The 19586-nt window shown below is 38.8% G+C and overlaps 1 protein-coding gene across 1 annotated transcript in view; it reads right to left on the bottom strand.

Moving 5' to 3' along the window:
* Nucleotides 1–4577: 4577 nt before the first annotated feature.
* Nucleotides 4578–19586, bottom strand: part of HAPLN1 (hyaluronan and proteoglycan link protein 1) — a gene marked incomplete at its 5' end in the record, with an annotated part of 29844 nt that continues 14835 nt past the window's right edge. The window contains 2 exons of the mRNA XM_083884299.1: nucleotides 4578–5301; nucleotides 12754–13056. Coding sequence (XP_083740425.1) covers nucleotides 5012–5301; nucleotides 12754–13056 — 593 coding nt within the window. The 3' untranslated portion in view covers nucleotides 4578–5011. The remainder of the gene's footprint in view (nucleotides 5302–12753; nucleotides 13057–19586) is intronic.

The raw sequence follows: 19586 nt of genomic DNA, 5'->3' as shown, positions 1-19586 counted from the left end.
AAACGGAGAAAACAGCTAAAAAGTGTGTAAAATTCATCTTCCTGAAGCCTTCAAGGATGACTGGTTGTTGAACAGAAAGCTGTTAGTATCATTCCTGAGTAAATCAGAGAAGGGCTAAACATCAAGGCAGTGTTCTTCATTTTCTGGGAGTTTGGGTGAAAATCTTCACATTTCTGGTTTTGAGATAGTTCCATCAAGTTCCAAATCCAGTCACTTCCAAGCATGAAGACAGTGACTCTATTTTAAACATCAAGATATTGCAGGGAATCTGCTGCTATTAATTAAAATCCTTACTACTCAATGACTGTTTCTACAAAAGGCAGTTTTAATAATTATGTGAAGTGAAAATGTTGCAAGTTTAAATTCTTTTAAAGTAAATTGTTATAAAGTAAAAGGATATTTTTCTCAACCATTATTAATGATAGTGCAGATTTCTCTTGTTCTGAGTGACAAATTTTCAAAGGCTCTTTTTATCGTGTTTCTAAACATGGCCAATGTACCCAAACCTTATGGAATATTAGTATTTCCCTGCAAAATGGTGCAGTGTAGGCAAGTTTCAGAGTTAAGTTTCTGGCACAGATCAATTAGAAAATGCAGAAATGGTGTGATTACAGAAGCTGAAAAGCTGGCCAAGTGCATTGAATACTTAATCCTTGCTTGATGCTGGAAATTTTTCTTGTTTCACTTTACAAAGAGAGGGTTTTTTTGTGTGTGTTTCAATTTCTAAGGCTAGAGGATTATATAAATAATTTAATAAATTTTCTCATATATGAAACACTGCTCTACATCAATTTCTAGAGATGGATGTGCAGTGTCATATCAACTATAACTACAGAAATAATTTAAAAAGCACTTTCCTTATTTATGGTTTGTTTTACTTTAGAAGATGCCAGAAAACACAAAGAAAAAATTGGTACTTGCACTTTTACTTTAAAAATGCTTCAAAGAAGCATAAACCAATGGTTCTGGAATACAGTTATCTTTATTTTCTTTGTGAATCATATTCACAGAGTAGTCTTCCCCCACCCCTTAGTTTTGTAATCATGTTGTTTACTCTGGCAAGGTAAGTATTTTCACATTTTGATCTACTCCTCTCCCTATTTGTGTTTTCTGGGACAGAAGTAAAATGGTCAGTCAGTAAGGAGAAGTCATCATATTGGAAAGAACAACACGATTTAATTGTTGTTAATTCATGGGCATTAAAATTCTGATACATTGTGAAATAGAAGATAATGACAGAGAACACGATGCTAACAATACTCTCTCATCAACAGAAAATAGCACAGGCTTTAATCCAGTTATTAAGCTGCTTTTTGAAGTTTTTATTCAAGCACCTAGCTAGCTTAGTTGAAAATAACAAAACATCCTGACATTTGACATTACAAAAGGAAATGGAGTCATTAGCTGTAAAAATAAATATAATTCGTGTCTTTTTGTCTATTTGTGCCCACTTCTCAGGTAATCATACACATTTGTTACAGTTTTTATACCTGCTTACATTAGAAGTAATTATTTTTTTACACACTTATTTTGTTTTTTCCATACAAATATATTTTCACCAGACTATCCAATTAGCCGTTACAATAGCACATAACGTGGTATATCAACACACAGACATAAATCTAGCCTGATCCCAAGTTAGACTACCGAGCTCCTTGTGAGCAACACGGAGGGTGTGAGCCCACACCCTGTGACTCCACGTGGGAAATTATGACCCCCAGCAAGGGACATCCCCAATGTGAACCTACAGGCGGCAAAACCCAGCGGTAAAATTTGGCCACCTGTGGTCACACGCCAGCTCAGTGTCCCTTTGGACACCCTGACCCCTCACTGCCCTCCTCGTGCTGCCAAGCCAGGGGGAATCCCCTGGGTGGGTGGTGCAGAGCCTGCTCAGCCACCATCCTGGGGTTGTGCTGGGATTTGGGGGATGCTGGAAGCAGGGAAGGGCCAGGGGATGCTACGCCCAGACTGTCGTGGTGGCCAGCCCGGGGAAGATGTGGACACAGAAGGCAAAAACAAGAGCAAGCCTGAGATTGCTGTGATTTAGGACCTGACCAGCCATCTCTAGAGCATTGCAAAACTGGTGAAAGGCTGAACTTGGCCTTTCCAGCAGTGCCTTTGGTCTAGCAGTGAGGGCACTTCAGCCAGCCCCACGAGTGTGGGTTGGATGTGTACTTTTTTTTTTTTTTTTTAATGCAGGCAAAATATAATCCCCATTCCTGCCAAAAAAAAAAAAAAAAAAAAAAAAAAAAATTAAAAAATGTGTCTGGGTGAAACCCTGTGCAGAGTTTCTTTGGAGAGGTAAAAAAAAAAAAAAAATAAAAAAAAAAAATTCATGAGGGTCTCTTCACCTCTGTGCAATAAGAAAACGATGCTGCCTCCTCCAGATGTAGCCGATCTTTGGGGAGAGTAGAGCCAGCTGCATAAAGCTACCCTCTTTACAGCAACTCTGGATCTAGCTGTGGTAATTACTTGGATATTCTCTAAAGCTTTTCCCATCCCACAACCTTCCTGTCCAAACTTCAGAAGAAAAACTGTAGAATAATCTGCATTTTTTAAATTTTCTGAAGATTGGATGGAGGAATGATATGAATTCCTCTTGATCATGGTCCACTCTTGCATATCCCACTCCTTATCCTGGTTGGATGTTTAACATTTTCATTTCCATTTTTTTCTCCAAAGGTTTCAGAGAAGGTTCTGAATGGCCTGAGAAAATGTGTGAAACGGGCACCAATTTAAAAAATGGCTGTTCAAAAAAGGTTGCATGGTTTCAGGGACTTGACCTGTAGTAAGACCTAATAGCTAAGGGATACCATTTTGAGAAAATCCAATTCCTAGTGGACTAAAAAAAGGAGGGTTTGGCACTGAGATTGTTCCATCTGTAAAATATAAACAGATTTCCACAGAGGATGCAAATATCCCTAGAAGGATGGAAATTTGCTTCTGAGTTCAGTGGGAATGAACTCCAATAAAATACATCTTACGCTATGGCCCCTTTCCTTATCTTGTTCCTGGTTTGCTCACAGAGTCTTAAAACAGGACCACAACCACTCTGGGAGAAAAACATTTATTTACTTTATATTTATATCCACGGGAAAATTGCTACACTCAACCATTCATGAAAGCATACAGGTTGTGTCCTAGTTGGATAAACACCACTATACCTCATTTAAATTATGGAAACGGTGGGCAGCTATAAAACTTTGCGTAAATACAAATGTTGGTCCTCTGAGTTCTTCATAGTCAGCAAGCGTAGAGTAGGAAAAAAGAGTTCTCCATTTTTAAGTGGTAGAACCAATACTGGATAGAGAACATCAAAAACCGCTGAAGAGATTACCCGAGACCAAGATATTTTTAATCAGTGGCCTCTCTGCCTTTTCTTTTTGGATATCCAGCTTGAGACACCATAAGTGGAGTAAATTTTCAGAAAGCCTCGAGCACCTGCTCTCTGAAAAACTGGTTGCATTAAGGTATCTGAAGATGAGCACCAAGAATTGCTGCATCCAAAGTGAGTTTGCATTAGAAATCCCAAATTCCCTCAAACTGGTACTTAGGGAGTACCAAGTCCTTTAGGTAACTCTGAAAATCCTAGGCACCATGCACAGTGCGTGTTTTTCTCTGACACTGGCAGATTTAGGTAAACATCTTCCACCTAGACCACTGCAGATTTAGTGAAAAAGAAGTATTTCAATAGCTTTATTTTCTGTTAACTCTAAGGAGGACTAACTAAATCATTCAGGGCTAGTGATACTATATTATTTCATTGATAGTTTAAAAAACAGATGTAGTTTTTAGATACAAATAAAAAGTAAGGAAATGAAGTGTTCTTTTTTCTTTTTCTCTACTAAAACTTAATGGCTGGTTTCAGATTTTGTCTGATAGCCTTTGTTTAAGACTTCACAATTTTAAATATTTTTTTTCTAATTTTTATTTTTTTGTGATGTGTAAATAGCTAAGAAATATTAAATATTGTAATGTTCTTTAATTAAGACAATAACATTTCGAAGGCTAATGTAAAATCAAGCTGCTAAAGTTTACAATTTCTCTGTCCAGCAGTTCATTTATACAACTGCCCTGAGTAGATGCTATTATGCTGCTTAGCAAATGGCCTTTAAGAGTTTAAAAATAGCTCAGTAAAGCTACTCAAAGGTAATACAACACTTCTCCGGCATCTTTAATTGGAGATAAGAAAAACACAAGAGTTTTTTCATTATTTAATTATTCACTCAATGATTTATACACAACAAAAACACAATTGAAATGTTCAGGAGAACTAATTGTGCTTCTTCCTATGCATGGGACCATGAGCTTATGTTTCAGAAAGGCAAGATCTGAAACTGTAAAACTAGTCCTATTTTTGTGGACCGTTTTAGCTGCTTTTATTAAACTCTCTGTTGTTCCCATGTGAACCAGTGAAAACAGTTATTTGCTAACATATATTGTTGTGAGATTTCTTTGCGAAACCTCACTGATCCCCTTTAACAAAAAGATTGTTTTATTTTAAAATTCCTGTCATAATCAATTTGCAGTGTTTCTCAAACTGGTACAAATATGTATAATCTGTGCTTTTAAAAGCTTCTGCTTTGAGTAGCCTTACACTCCATAATTGTGCCCTAGCAATTGTCAAGCTCTATTGCATGCCCCATTCACGAAAATTATAATTTTTTTGGGATGACATAGCTTAAAGAATTTGAATCTAAAAGTTTCTTACCTAGAGCTCCCATTAAATTATATTAATTTAAAATATCTATGGAATGATATTTTCACAAAAAAAAAAAAAAAAAAAAGAAAACACTAAAACAAAACAAAAACCAAAAACAAACCAATAGGTTTAGGGAAGGGAGTGCCTATGAAAATGACTCTTTACAGTAAGTAAAAGAGGTTTATCACAGTTTTGGTAGCTTGCATGAGTTCATACCGAGAAAAAAAAAAAAATTAAAATCTTTCACACATCTTAAAAAAAAAAATCAAACCAACCCCAAAACAACCTTCACGCTCTAGGTATGCCCTCTCAGTTGTAGGCCCTGAAGCAGTAGACACCGTAGAGCTTGTGCTTCTTGTCGGGGAAGCCAACGAAGCGCACGGCGGCCTCGCTGGGGCTGCAGCGCTTGCGCGGCCGCGAGATGGGGTAACGCACGCTGCCGTCCGCCAGCCAGCCCGCGTCGCACCGGTCGTAGCCCAGCAGCTTCCAGGCCGCGAAGATCTGCCCCACCTTGGCGATCTGCGAGCCGTCCTTCAGGCACGCCTGCACCGCCTCGTCGTAGGTCAGCTTGGTGGGGTGGATCAGGTAGTAGAAGCGACCTGAAAAGGCAGGAGGGAAGGCGAAGTTGTTAGTGGCGGTGTGGTGGTTGGATGTTGGCGATACTGGAGGGCTTTTCCAGATTTAAATACTGTGATCATGGGATCACAAAATCGCTACATTGCAAGAGACGTCCAAGATTGTCAAGTCTAACCCATGGCCTAACGCCACCTCAACTAGACCATGGCGCCGAGTGCCACATCCAGTCTTTTTTTAAACACAGCCAGGGATGGTGAGTCCACCACCTCACTGGCCAAATGGTTCCAGTACTTTATCACCATTTTAGTAAAAGAATGTTTTCCTAATATCCAACCTATATGTCCCTCAGCACAGCTTAAGATTCTGTCCTCTTGTTCTGTCAGTTGCTGCCTGGAGAAAGAGACCAACCCCACCTGCCCATAACCACCTTTCAGATGATTCTATGAGTTCAATGGTGTTGCCTCAATATTTTTACTTTTTATGTACTTTCCACACCTCCAAAGATTTGTATACCAATTATGTAGCACCTGGTATTTTTCCTACCCTTTCTCTTAGATTTTAGAGTTATAAGATGACCTTCTATCACATTCCTGAAATATTGTTTGGTCTTATTTTCAAGTAGAGGACTTGTAAGAAGACATAACAGGAATTGGGCATAGAAGCCCTTGCACAACCCAAGAGGCCATTGAATCTCCTATTGGATCTACCTCTTAGATATCCTAATTAATTAACCTTATAAAAACTGTAATAATTTGGTATCAGTGTGCCCATAACCCATGACTATGGATACACCTGGAAGCTTCCAAAAAGGAATTGCTTTTTTATGTTACCACTTTAACACTTTAATGCTGTGGAGAGGTTTTTTCTCTGTTTTGATTTCAGGCAACAATACTATGACACTGACTTTTGAGGAGAAATGAAGATGTTCCGTTGATAGATCATGTTAATTTAGTTTTGTGCCTCTTCAAGGTTGTGTTGTTAAAAATGTTGGGTTAGGTTTTTTTTTTTTTTTTTTTTTTTTTTTTTTGGATGAGTTGGTAGGTATCAGGAGGAAAAAAGAAGTTACCTAAAAAACAACCCAGGTCAGAAAATAGACTATTTGGAAAAAAACCCAAACAAACCACAACACCCAAAAAAACAACCAACCAAACAAAACCCAACCAACCAACCAAACAAATGAAAAGCCCCCAAAAGCAAAGCTATATCACTAAATTTATTTCTGCTAGTATCAAAGTATGGCATCTCCACCTGAATTTATACTCAGTGATAGCACTTAGGGGAAGGCAGCTGCAGGTAGTGCTCTTTTGCCCTCTGACAAGGTGGTGACCTTGGTTCTGATTAAATAAAAGAAAATTCTCTCTTTTTTGGTGAGAAAGCCAAAGTATCAAACAGGAGTAGAGTTTGAACCTGTGGTAGAGCAAAATTATGCCTGTTGTAAATCTTCAGCAGCAGTTCTGTAGCTCTGTTCCTCTTTAGGCATCAAAGGATATATCCTCATCACTACACGAGACTGAACTGATCATGCTGCTAAGAAAAATTTTCCCTGTCTCAAAGTAATGAAAATATATGACAGAAAATAAAGCCCAAAAAGCAAAGTCTCCCCTACTAATCCATACACAGCAATAATATTAATATTGATTCCATTTATCAAGGCCATAAACACTCATTGTGAGCATTTCATTCATTATACTTAGGGTTATTTATCATCACTGATTTGACAGCCAAATGGACTGCAGAAGAATTGTGTTTCTTTGAAGGCATTCAATAATTTCCAAATAAATTCACAACTTTTCAATCTACCTCTTCCTGAAGAAAAAGGAAGGACTTTATTCATGTGGGGCTTTCTCAATCCAGAGCACACTCTTTACTGGTTAATTAAGAATGTACTCCAGGACAATATCCATTTTCTGCCCCACAAAAATCAGGTAGATACACAGAACTCTGCTTAGTATGAGATTACTTTCTCTGTGAAGAAGAAGTGGTGAGCAAATTAAGAGTTATGTCGGCTTCAGATTCCTGCAAAAATCAAACAGGATTCCTTTTCTAAATGAAGGAAAGTCAGGTCAGATGGCAACACAAAGGTAATTGAATTAGTCCTGTCTAAAGGTTGGAAATTGTATATCAAGACAAGGACAGCTTAAAAAAAGGCATTTACATTGCAGCTGTGGCAGAGGAGAAACTTTTCAAAAATTTCACTGCTGTCAGAGACAGTACCTACAGAATTTCCACAGAAAAGTATTGAGAAGAGGTGATCATCCCTTTGTAAAACAATTTTTAAAACTCCATTTCAGCAAGTCCAAAGAATTTACAATGTTCTGCTAAAGGGAATGATTACTAAATGAATCCTGCTACTGATGCACTATTAAGAGGTTTCCCCAGAGCAAACAGGATTTCTGATTTAGGGGAACAGGGGTTTGGACTGATAGTGTGTAAACTTCACGTGGTTTATGAGTTCCTCTTTAAATTATATGTCAATGGAATGTAATTTCCTAGGGATTTGCAGTAAGGTCAGGCTTTTGACATTTGATGTCCATAATAAAAACTCCTGTACTCTGCTCCTTCGTCAAAGATAAATTTAATAGTAAACCCCACAGGGGTGCAATGTGTATCCAGAATGTCTGATTATATAACATTCCATTAATAAACTCCATACAGATTTGCAGTTTTTTCCCCTGATAACAGCTGGGAAGTATTCCTAACTATTCAATCTCAGAATTTATTAATTGATGTGGAAGGAGAGGGAGGAATTTACTGTCTCTCTCTCATTAATGTCTGGTGGTTGGGTCACTTCTACAGAGGATCCTGCCTGATCTCACTGCTCACACCCAAACCATAGGGCACAGGGTTTGTGCAAAACCTGCTCAAACCCATCTATAACAGCTATTTTAAAATTTTGTGTGTAACAGAACAGTTTTTCTCTTTTTTAAAGAGAAAAACTCCAGCCACTGACCTAAATATCCCACACCCTTGTGACTGTGGAATTTTGAGGGATGAATCACACTTGGAGATTTCTTCAAGCTCAGTGCTAAATTGAGAGATTTATTACTGAGTTTCTCTTGTAAAAAAAAAAGACGTTTAAGACCTGGTAAATATTTTGACAACCAGCAATCCTCTCAAGTAGCTGATTTTGAATATTTTGAATTAAATATGTGAGAAAAACATTTTTTTTTAACACACCAATGTCAGTCATGACTCTAGTGGGTCAGAAGCAACCACTCCTAATAAAGGGTGCATAATTCTGTTTTGGGTTTAAGTTCTCTTTTTGGAACAGTTGCTAATGTTTCCTGTGATAAAATATTCTGAAATGGTCAAATGAACAGTGAACAGTCAGCGTTACTCAGACAGGACTTTCCACAGCTTTCTCCCATTTAAATGGCAAAGGTGGTTGGCTTGAACTGCTATAATAAACAGGTGGCTCACAGCTGTGCCTTTAACATGCTCCCTAAAATTTATTCTCTGTGTTCTTAACTTTGTTAGAACAAGATTTTTACTTGATTCTCCTAGAGCTGATGGAAGATCAATTATGTCCTACAGTTCTGTGGACAAAGTATATAACAAAATGTGTGGTAATGAGGAGAAAGTGCGTTGCAAGCTGTACTTGTACCTTGTTTTATTTTCTTTGAAAATGCTTAATTATAGAGGACCTGATAAATATATTTACATTTAGCTCTTTTAGCATTTTTCAGTGGGAAAGATTCTCATGGGTTTTCCTTAAAAAAAAAAAAAAAAAAAAAAAAAAAAAAAAAAAAAAAAGTACTGTTGTCCTTCACAAGACCTTTGAAAATAAATAAAGAATAACCAGCTCTCCCATTAGACATTCCTTGGTTTATGGCTATTAGGCTCAGTGGGGAAGATTGTAACAAAAGGATTCATCTGCATTCATTTCCTCAAATCGATCATATGGAGGGATTGTGTGAGAGAGGAGCATCTCCACTCCTTGGGACAAGACAAGGAGAGAAATTGGGGTGATCTGCAGCCCTGGAAAAACTCTGATTGTGCCACCACACAGGGCAGGAACCTCAGCTTTTCTAAAGATGACATGGACTAAAATTATTTCCTCTGGGCAGGACAAGTGAAGGAGAAATGGGCTGTGAGAGAGCAAAGCTGAGCCCTCAGACACCAGGAAATTCCAATGTGGAATTTCCAACTTTAAGTTAGGCACTTCCCACTTGTGTGCATTCATTTTTAACTGCCTTTATCTGAACAGGGAATGTATAAACAGATTGGGAAACATATTGCCATCCAGTGCAGGCAGAAAATGTTTTGTTATTTCATAATATTTTGATGGATTTCACAGATAACATCAGGCTAGTGTTACTCTTTGCTTTGTTTTGTGAAACACATTACTATATGTTTTTATAAGCTGGTAGCTTGCTGATACTATTAGATATAAAGGGTATGAAATGATTTCATGTTCCTGACACAAAGCATGAACAAATCTCGTATGAACCAACAGAAAGATTTGAGTATAAATAATTTTATACTGAGAATAAAACAGGCAGGACAAAATGTGCAAGTATTACGTTTGCCTTAGTCTATGAAAAAGCATCATAGAGGGTAATTTCATAAAGGAACAAGTTTATTTGGTGTTGCAGCTTTGCTCAAACTATTTTCCTGTGCAGGTCACAGAAAAGCATGTAAAATTTTTTATTAATGGTATAATCCCTTCATTTTTAACCATTATTTTTTGGGTATCCAGGTCATCACAAGTTAGGATCTAATAATTCCACAGGGAAAACACTGAATCTGGATTTGAATTCACTGCATTGATGATTACAGTTTCATTTTTTTACCCTAAATACCATGGCTTTTGCCTTTCTTCTTCAGGTGAAAAACAAGCTTTGCATGTATTTCAGACCAAGATTTTTTTTTGCTTTTACAGATGAATTATGTGAAATTGGCCTCTTTTTAAATGATCTCTGAGATAATTTAAAATTGGGCAATTTTTTTCCCTATAGAGAAACCATTTAGAAGGTATCTAAACCTCACTCAACCTCTTCTTTCATAGAAGCTCCCTCAACTGACTTTTTTTTTTTTTAAACTCCCCTTATCCTTCCTTGCTCCTGTGGCCCCTGGCATTTTCCCATCTCCATTACATAAAGTTGAAGGCTCCTCTGTTTCCTACTATCAGGAGACTGCAGCAGCCACTGGGAATGCACTGTGTCCTAACCACCTCTCATTTTCCTTGGCTGTTCCTGAGCTGAAAGAATCAATATTGGGTTTTGCAGAAATAGCTATTTTTTTCTTGTTGTTCTTCTTTTTTGATTTTTATTTTCTTGCCTGCAGCCACTATCTTTGGCAACTGGCAATCCCAGCCTGGTGGCAAAACAGGTCATTATAACTTTGTCCCTCTGCAGTGAGAGAGCTAACATATGCCATTAAATACACTTATCCAAAGTGCTGTGATGAAAACAGGGAGCTGGCAGAGTGGCTGGGTTAATTGTGGATATGAAGGTGAGCTTGGGACAAGGAATAGTGGAGAACACAGCAGGGACATGTAAGGAAAAGGTGATCTGGTGAATTAAGGGAATGGAAGCTGAGAGAAGCAGGAATCTGGATTTTCAGCTGATGTTATGAGAGATATTTGACACTGAGTCATGGGGAATATCTATATGTATATCATCTATATCTATATCTATCTTTATCTACATATATCTAATATTTAACTATATCATCTATTATCTCTATCTCTATCACTATCTTCCATATCTGTCTATATCTATATAATCTATACCTATATATCTATAAATATATATATACACACTTTCTCTCTCTCTCTCCCCCCACCCCATTTCTGTGTAATGTTTCAAGACTCCATATCACTTTAAAGACTCCTCAAGGCTGAGATTCATGTCACTGTCTTGTCTTTGATTGCTCCCCTGCCTTATGCTCACATTCTCTTTCTCCTTCTCCCTCTTTCTTTCTCCTTGTATCCATGAACAGAAAATATTTATCTTAGTCAGCACTTATTATTCTTTCTTTTTCCCAGAAATTATGCCTCTTGTTCCTTAAGAGGTGCTGTTCAGCTTCAGGTGTGTAAAAGGGTGAGCAGTACTCACAAGGTTTTGCTCTGCAAGCATTAGAAAAAGTGCAGCTATCACATTTTAATTATTTTTGGATTATTTAATACCTTGGTGATATTTCTGTGGTGCAGGGTTAAATCTGTATAGAAGTATTCATACAGGATTCCACCTTAGATAAATGAAGCAACAAAAATTGAGCCAGATTAAATGGGATGAAACAGTATGATAAAAAATCAGCCAAACTTTTTTTCAGATCACTTTGAACCTAATGTAATACTGTTGGCTTGGGGATTTGTATGAGTTTTTCTCTTGAGGTTTTTTTTCTGGGGGTTTTATTCTTGTGTGTATTTTTTGTTTTGTGGTGGGGTTTTCGGGGGGAGGGGGTTGTTTGGTTTTTTTTTGGGGTGTTGCAATTTTTGTTTGTTGGTTTGTTTGTTTTTGGTTTGTTTGTTTGTTTGGATGCATCTTTTTCTGTGGAGGGGGGTGTACACTTAGCACTGGAGCACATCTTCTGAAACCAAGGCCTATGTTTATTTTTTGCTGTGCTGTAGGATGAAACTGCTTCACTGTGGATAAACAATCTGTGCATAAATATAAAAAGACCATGCTCTATGGTCTGAGTGGGCTGCAAGCCAAACATGTGTAAAGTTGTGTAGGAATTATCCACAAGTAGGATTCTGTAGAGGATTGGACATTAATGGCAATGATTTCTAAATCTTTTCCTGACACTAGGCAAACCCTGAAATGAAAGCAAACTGAGATTGGTTCATTTAATTTCATTTCACACCTAAAAAAAAAAAAATCAGCTAATAGCAAAAATAAAGCTTGCAGTTGCTAAAGTAAGGTTTACAGCAGTCCAACCTCGGAGCAAAAGTAATTGGAGGCTTGGCAGTGTACAAAGATGAGAAATCTGAATTATTAAGGAAGATAGAAATAAGTCTGCTGATAAGGAACTATTAGTCATATTAGATCTGGTACACAAACAGGAGTGATTGGCACTGCAAAATAGGTGAAGTGATGATCAAAATTTTGTTTTGGCAATGTATTTAAACAATATGAACAGAATTATTATTGACTTAAACAGGAAAACTCAATTAATGACTTGCAGGTCCTTTCATTGCTTTAACCTAATTAAACTGGTCACATGCCAGCATTAAAAGGGTATGTAAAAGGTATAAATTTTAATGGCGTGAAAGGGGAGATATTAGAAAATCCTGCCAGTACAAGTCCTGACTTCAAAAACTACCTACATGACCATATGGCAAAGATGGCTTTCCTCTGCACACGTACCCTTGCAAATTTCACAATTATTTTAATACTTTGATTATTTCATTCCTGGCATTTTCCAGGTATAACAACAAGCTTTGACAAACCAAACACCCCTTTCTGCCCTTGGAGACCCCTTCCTAAGCACAGCCATCTACAAGGGAAGGGCGAGGAAAACGCTCTCACCGTTGAAGTTGGACGTGAAGCAGAAGACGTCGTAGTGGCTCTTGTCCTTGTCCCAGAACCCGTAATTCCTGACGCCGGGCACGGTGTTCCTGCCCCCGCAGGGCTCCCTGGGCTTGGTGATGGGGTACTGCACGGAGCCATCACTGAGCCAGCCGGCGTTGCACCAGTCCAGCCCCGACCTCCAGGCATCATAGAGCTGGTCAAAGGAGGCCATCACCGAGTCCTGCTCCGCGCACGCCCGCTGCGCCTCGTGGAAGTTCAGGTTGTACCGCCCCAGCCGCGGGGAGTAGGGGAACACCACACCTGGAGCAGGGAAAAGGGAGGGTTGTCAGCCACTGGAAGAGCAGAGAGAAGGGGAACGGCTTTGGTGGCCAGCAGGAGGAGGAATAAAGGGGATGTAGAGGTTGGCTCCGTGATGTGCGGAAGAGTGTTGGTTTGCTTCTGGGGAAAAACACCCTGTCAGCAGCACAGCAGCACTGGTTTTGGGAGTTTTGGGAAGAGGTTAAGGATGCTGCCTTACCTCTTCAGCTGCACCAAGGAAAGGTTAGGTTACACATTAGAAAAAAGAAGTTGTTCACTGAGGGACTGACTGGCACTAGGATTGTCTGCCCAGGGAGGTGATGGAGCCACTGTCACTGGAGGGGTTTAAAAAGAGACTGGACATGGCACTCTGTGATGCAGTCTGGTTGATGAGGAGGTGTTGGGTCATAGCTTGGACTTGATGATTTCAAAGGTCTTTTCCAGTCTAGTTTATTCTCTGATTCTGTGTTGCCTTACCTAGTTGGCTCGTCTCCCTGCAGCCTCAACCCCCTCCCAATGGGAATCCTGCCAGGTCTGCACGCTGCTCCCAGACTAACATTGCTGTCACCATGGTGGTCTCATTCCCCTGCTCTCACAGTGCTTAAAGAGGAGCAGAGCTACCTGGAATTTTGCAACTGCACATTTTTCATACAGAATTTCCATTTATCCATTTTAAGATCAATTTCTCATTTTGAAAAGTCAATTAAACACTAGCATGGCTCTACTTTTTGAATATATTTGTTTGTGGTTATTTTTGTTTGCTTATTTAAATTTTGTTTGTTTGGGTGATATTTGTTTTGATGTTTTTGTTTGTTTGTTGGTTTGATGAGGTTTTTTTTTGTGGCATGGGAGTAGGGAGCTCCTGGCAATTGTTTAGAAAGAAGAGATTGTTGAACAAATTGTTGAATTTCTATAAATTATTTCTTTTTACTCATAGACATGAAGATGAAATATTTTGATCGACATAAAAGAGCATTGTGTTATTTACATGAGCTCTTGCCAAAACTTCCTGAGAGGTTCAAGACAGTTGCTTTTTTGTTTGCCTTGGTACCTTGGTAGCATTGGTAGTCTTTTTTTTTTTTTTTTTTTTTTTAATTAAATTTCACATTTTTCCAGGAATGGGAGTGTCTGTTTTAACAATAGCATTTCAAGGCTAATCTGGCAGGAGGCACAATTTTAGCATCTTGAGGTTTTAAAGCAGGAACAACTGTGGGGAAATGAAATCAGTGGAGTTGTGTGGGAGACTTTTCTGCTGCTTTCCACCTAGTTTTGGGCCCTTTGCCACCACTCAGGGAGGGAGAGCTCCTCAGAGAGGACAGGTTTCCCCTAGCACAGATGGCACAGCCCTGGTAGGAAACCATGTGTGACACCACTTTCCCTCTCTGCCCCTACAGCACCGATGGCTCACCCTGAGAGAGAGTCGCTGTGCAAGGAGCATGGCCTTGCCAAATGCTCCCTTTCCCCCAGGGGACAAGGACACAGCCTGTCCCCAAGCCCTGTCTGGTGCTTATCACTGCCCAGACACTGCAGACAGACCTCATGGCAGAGGACATCCAAGAGAGGCTGGGAAATGTGAGGACACCTCCAGAATGGCTTCAAAAGTGACATTTAATCACAGTCACTGCCCTTACCAAACAGATTTTATTTTTTTGTTTTTTCTTCTGCTTGTTTTATGAAAAGGATCAGAAGTTAAACATACTTCCTTGGAGCATGAAAGACATTTCAGAAAGCACTGAAGAACCACCTCCGCATGTGGGTTTGATAAAAGAGAAAACAGACTTGAAACAAAAGTTTGGATCAGACCACCCTAATCTTTGGCAGGGCTTAGAAACTTAACCCAGACCTAAATTTTACAGCCGGCTTTAGCCCAGTCTCATAATAAACTGAAATAAAATGGTATCAGAGAAGATCCAGCTCAGAATGTTTATCCTCAGACATCTCTGTAGAACTAAGTGCTGTAGGACTCAGGGGGACTGAAGACAAGATAACACATGGGCCAAAAACTTTGCACTGGTATAAATAGCCACCTTTTTTTTCCCTTTTTTCCTGCTGTTGGATCCTGTAGCCTATTACAATTTCATTGTCCTCAGGGCAGTGCAGCATAGGATAGAGAAATTACCCAGTGGTCAGGCAAGGCAGTCACCATGTGATAAAACCACTCTTCTTTCAGAACATTCTAACCCATTTCTGTATCTATTCCACCAGTTTCCTAAAGTCCCCTTGCTTCCTCTTCTCTCCCTCACCCTTCAGTCATCCAAGTGTTATTTTTGTTAAACAAGATCTTTGCTATTACTAAATCTCAATGACGGTCCAAGAAAATGAAACATGCAAATGTAAACTTGGCAGGGTAATAATAAACAATATTTTGCTCTCTTTCACCAATTAGCTAGAGAGTCTGCTTCAGCTCTTTCCTTTTGTAAATCCTTTGTTAAAGGGCTTTCTGCTATGTGATGTTCTGAACTGCAGCGTATGAATGTAATGTAACACAACGTGTGTTAAATTTAACTTCATAAACAAGACACTGAAGATGTTTCCTATTTTTCTGGATCTCCATTTTTTCCTTCATCATATCTTTGTTAGAAAAAGAACAATTCTTTGTCAGTGCTAATGGACAGAAGTATCACTGGGTATAATAAAAATTTAGCAAACGTAATAGAACCCAAATCTTTTTGCTATATTAGAAATCTAACACTTATTATTTTTTCAGAACTACATTTCCCCAGACAACAGACTCCTTTTCCAGTACATGTGTTTGATTTGCATATACTTTTAATAAACGCCCTATAATTAGGAAAGATCAAGGCATAAACTTACATGCTTCTAAAAACTGAGCAACAACTAATTGAAAACTATTTAAACATATTTGATTCCTTAAGGTTTCCAGACAAAAGGGGCTAACTTTGTATGTAAATGTGTTACAAATCTGAGTTTGACAGTTTGGGACATAATGTTTTTATAACATAAATATGCACTAAACTGTAATATTAGCTTTGGGCTATATTCGAGCAGGCCGCATAGAAGCTGATTTTTTGTTGGAGTTCATCTGCAGTACAAGCCTGCAACTAATTAGCATTAATTTCACCCTGCAGCTGAGGGTGGCTAGGGGTGATTTTGCTGAGGAAAATGGACTGGGTATGTGCTTTGTGCAGGTTTGCATTACTTTACAATTTTGTTAATTTTTTTTTCTTCATTTTCCTATCAAACCTCGTTGAAATTCATAGTGAGAGCTTGATATTCGTGTTCCCTTTCCTTTACACTTTAGCAGTGCTGAGCTTTAGTTAATCACAGGGCGTCTTCCTCAGTCCTGGACTTTACAAACCCATCAAAGTATAATCCATCCCATCTGTTCCTGAATGGACAAAAGCTGTCCTGAGGCTCCTTGCTGTTTCCAAAGCACAGACTGAGCCTCAATTTCTGTCTCCAGCCCCGTGCTCTGCCACTAGACAAAACACCCACTCCCAGACATTAACAAATTCAGTTTAAAAACCAGAGGGAGACAAAAACTTCCAGCCTGAGAAGGTTAAAATCTGGTTACTTTGTGGGAAGGCAGAGCTGAGGAGCCTTAGTTTGACCTTGGCCATTCCATTCCCTACCCTGAGGAAGCCCCGTGTGGAGCCTGAGTGGGGATATTAATTTCCATTATCAGGAATCACCGTGTGGCTGCTCTCCCAAACCCACAGCCCTCTGGAATATGTTCTGCCCCCAGAGAAGGACCTCTTTGCCCCCAAAAGAGACAGAAAGAGCCTGAGATACATCAGCTCAGCAGAGGATGGATCTATTAGTGAGAGATGAGGGGATGTATGCACCTGTGACCAAGCAACTGCAGTTTAGAAAATGAATCCTGTAATGGAAATTGGGATTCCTACCAAATCAGAGCTTGATAACTGGATGTATTATATATCCTCCCCTCAGGAACACCAGTATTTCTATGGATTTCACATTCAAGTGAGGAAATGTACAACTCTTCTCCACTTGCTCTGGTTTTTTTTGGGAATATATTTGTCTTATCTGTAGTTCAGAGTCTTACATGTAGGTAAACCCCAAAATTCAGTGCAAGTAGTCACTTCACACACACTGTCAGTGCAAGGAGCTGTAGCATTTACCCAAGACAACAAGATGAGGAAATAACCTCAGAAACCTCAACTCCTGTGATGATTTGTGGGTGTTAATTAAGCCAGCACCACACACAATTAGCAGTTTCAAGAGTATTGACACATGGAAACAGAATAACACAAATTTCTGCTGATCCATATGGGGAAAAAAAAAGGAAAAAAGAAAAAAAGAGAAAATAATAATAATAATAATAATAATAATAATAATAAGTCTTTTCATAGTGGAGTAGTGGAGTAAAGAAATAGGCTTTCTTGAGTTTTAGCCAAAACTGAAATGTAAGTTTTCTTGAAGCCAGTGTAAACATGGGGCAACAGTAGGGTTTGCTATTTACTGTACTGTAGGGTACAGTTTTATGCTGGCAGGTTTCACACACTCAGTGGCAAAATTTTCCACTCTGGATTCCTAAAATTCCATAAAAACTGGTGATCCCCTCATTTTTACAGAGTCTCTGTCTCCATTTTCCTGCCTTTCAGAACTGTCAGATGCCTGATCATCCAGCCACTGGCTTCCAGCAGGTATCAATCTCCCTAAAAATGAAACTGAACCTTGAAATAATGTCCCTCCAGCATCCCAATACTGTCAGTGGAATTGCTTACTTCTAACCAATAAAAACATACAAACTACACTGATCTGGCCAGGGCAGATTATTCCCTTGTATTTCTACAACTTTTATGAAAAATTTGAGGACTGTTGCCTTTCTCTACTCTTCTTAGCATAATTACTCCTACATTTTTTAAAACTTTCCTTTTGGGTCATCAATTTAAGACAATTTTTTAAATTTTTTGTTTCATATGCATCTTCAAGGACCATGTGCAAACACAGCTCTGTCTATAAAGCCCCGTCAGAATTACAGAAGGAATTACAGAATTACAAATGGAATTATATTGAGGCTATGACTTACTCCTGACAACTCTATCTTTGGTTTTTGTTTTAGGGACCCACAAAGACTGTATCCTATAAAATCAATTTTTCATCAGAGAGTAGAGCAGATTATCACACAGAGGATATCAGAAATAGGGGGTTTTTTTGGTGTGTGTATGGATGTAACAGCAACACACAGAGGAAACAAATATGACGTTATTAGGTTAAATCTGATTTCTCCTGCTCTTGAGAGCATGGAGTTGATTTCCTGTTGGTTTCAACTCTGAATTCCCCACTGCTTACATCCAGCTGAACACCAAATGAACAGATTAAAAAATGATTGTTTTGACAATTTGGAAAAAATTGTTTACATGAAGCTTATGGATCTGTTTGAGCTATTTTGAACTAAAGAGTCTGATTTTGAAAGGGATGCCTGGTTGGTGGTTTGTTTTTTTTTTTTTTTTTTTTTTTTTTTTTTTTTTTTTTTTTCTTTCTTTCTTGGACCTGAAGCACAACATACCTCAAAGCAAGAACATGAGTGCTGGTGGTTTTTGGTTCTTGGGGAGCCACACAAAGAGTTAGCTTCTATCTAGAAGCTGCTTTCTACAGAGGCTTTTAATGATTTTATTCAGATCTTCAAATTCCCACTAATATTGGATGTAAAAGGTGATTATTTTATAGCTGTATTGCAAACTTATTGTGTGCAACTCTCACCTCCCTTTGAAGAGAGAAACTATTAAAAAAATAATTCTAAGAGAGTAAAAACCTTCCTTTGGCTGTTTAGCATTGTTCCACTTTCTCTGTCACCCCCCTGCAAGGTTCTCCTGAAGGAAGGGCACACAAAACCTGTGCCTGAGCAGCAGATGAGGACTGGAGACTTCACACGCCTGGGAGGCCAAACTCACAAACCTGGCACATTGAGATTCATTATGACACCAAGTATTCACGAGGAAATAAACCAGTAAAGCACAAGCATAAAGAAAATTTAGTGTAGGACAGTAAAAAGCTGCTGTAAATAAAATTTAATGTAAGCCGCGAACTCCTTTTTTGTTTATTACTCAGACAACGGTATCTGCGTGCTCTTGGAGACCTTTTAATGTGTCAGGCTTTTGACTTTCAGGACGCTGAACAAAGAGTGTAAAACTCATGATCCATATTTTATGTGCAGGGGGAGAGTAAGGCCAATTCAGAGAGAAAATGGCTTTGGTGATGAGGTTGATTCTCCATAAAGAATGTCCTGCTTCCCTCAGTACTTGGCACTCCTTGCAGCTGCTGTACCCAGACCAACTCTCAGACCACTTCTGGTACTTCAGGCTACAAACACAATGAAAAACATGACATGACTGAACAGATCCTAAAGCTGCTGGTTGTGGAAACTGCATTGAGTTCCAGTTCTGAGCTTTAGCTGGTACTCAGGACAGTCTCTCTCTGGTCTAGGAAAAAAATGTTGTGGTTCCAAATTAAATAAAATGAAGAAAACATACCGCAAAAATGTAAGGTATGTAACAAATTCAGGCTGAATCTAACATCAGGGGTTTTTTTTTTTTCAAAGGTAAAAG

The sequence above is a fragment of the Zosterops lateralis genome (assembly GCF_965231275.1).
Source record: "Zosterops lateralis genome assembly, chromosome: Z".
NCBI classification, from domain to species: domain Eukaryota; kingdom Metazoa; phylum Chordata; class Aves; order Passeriformes; family Zosteropidae; genus Zosterops; species Zosterops lateralis.
This window is presented reverse-complemented; position numbering and strand designations above follow the sequence as displayed.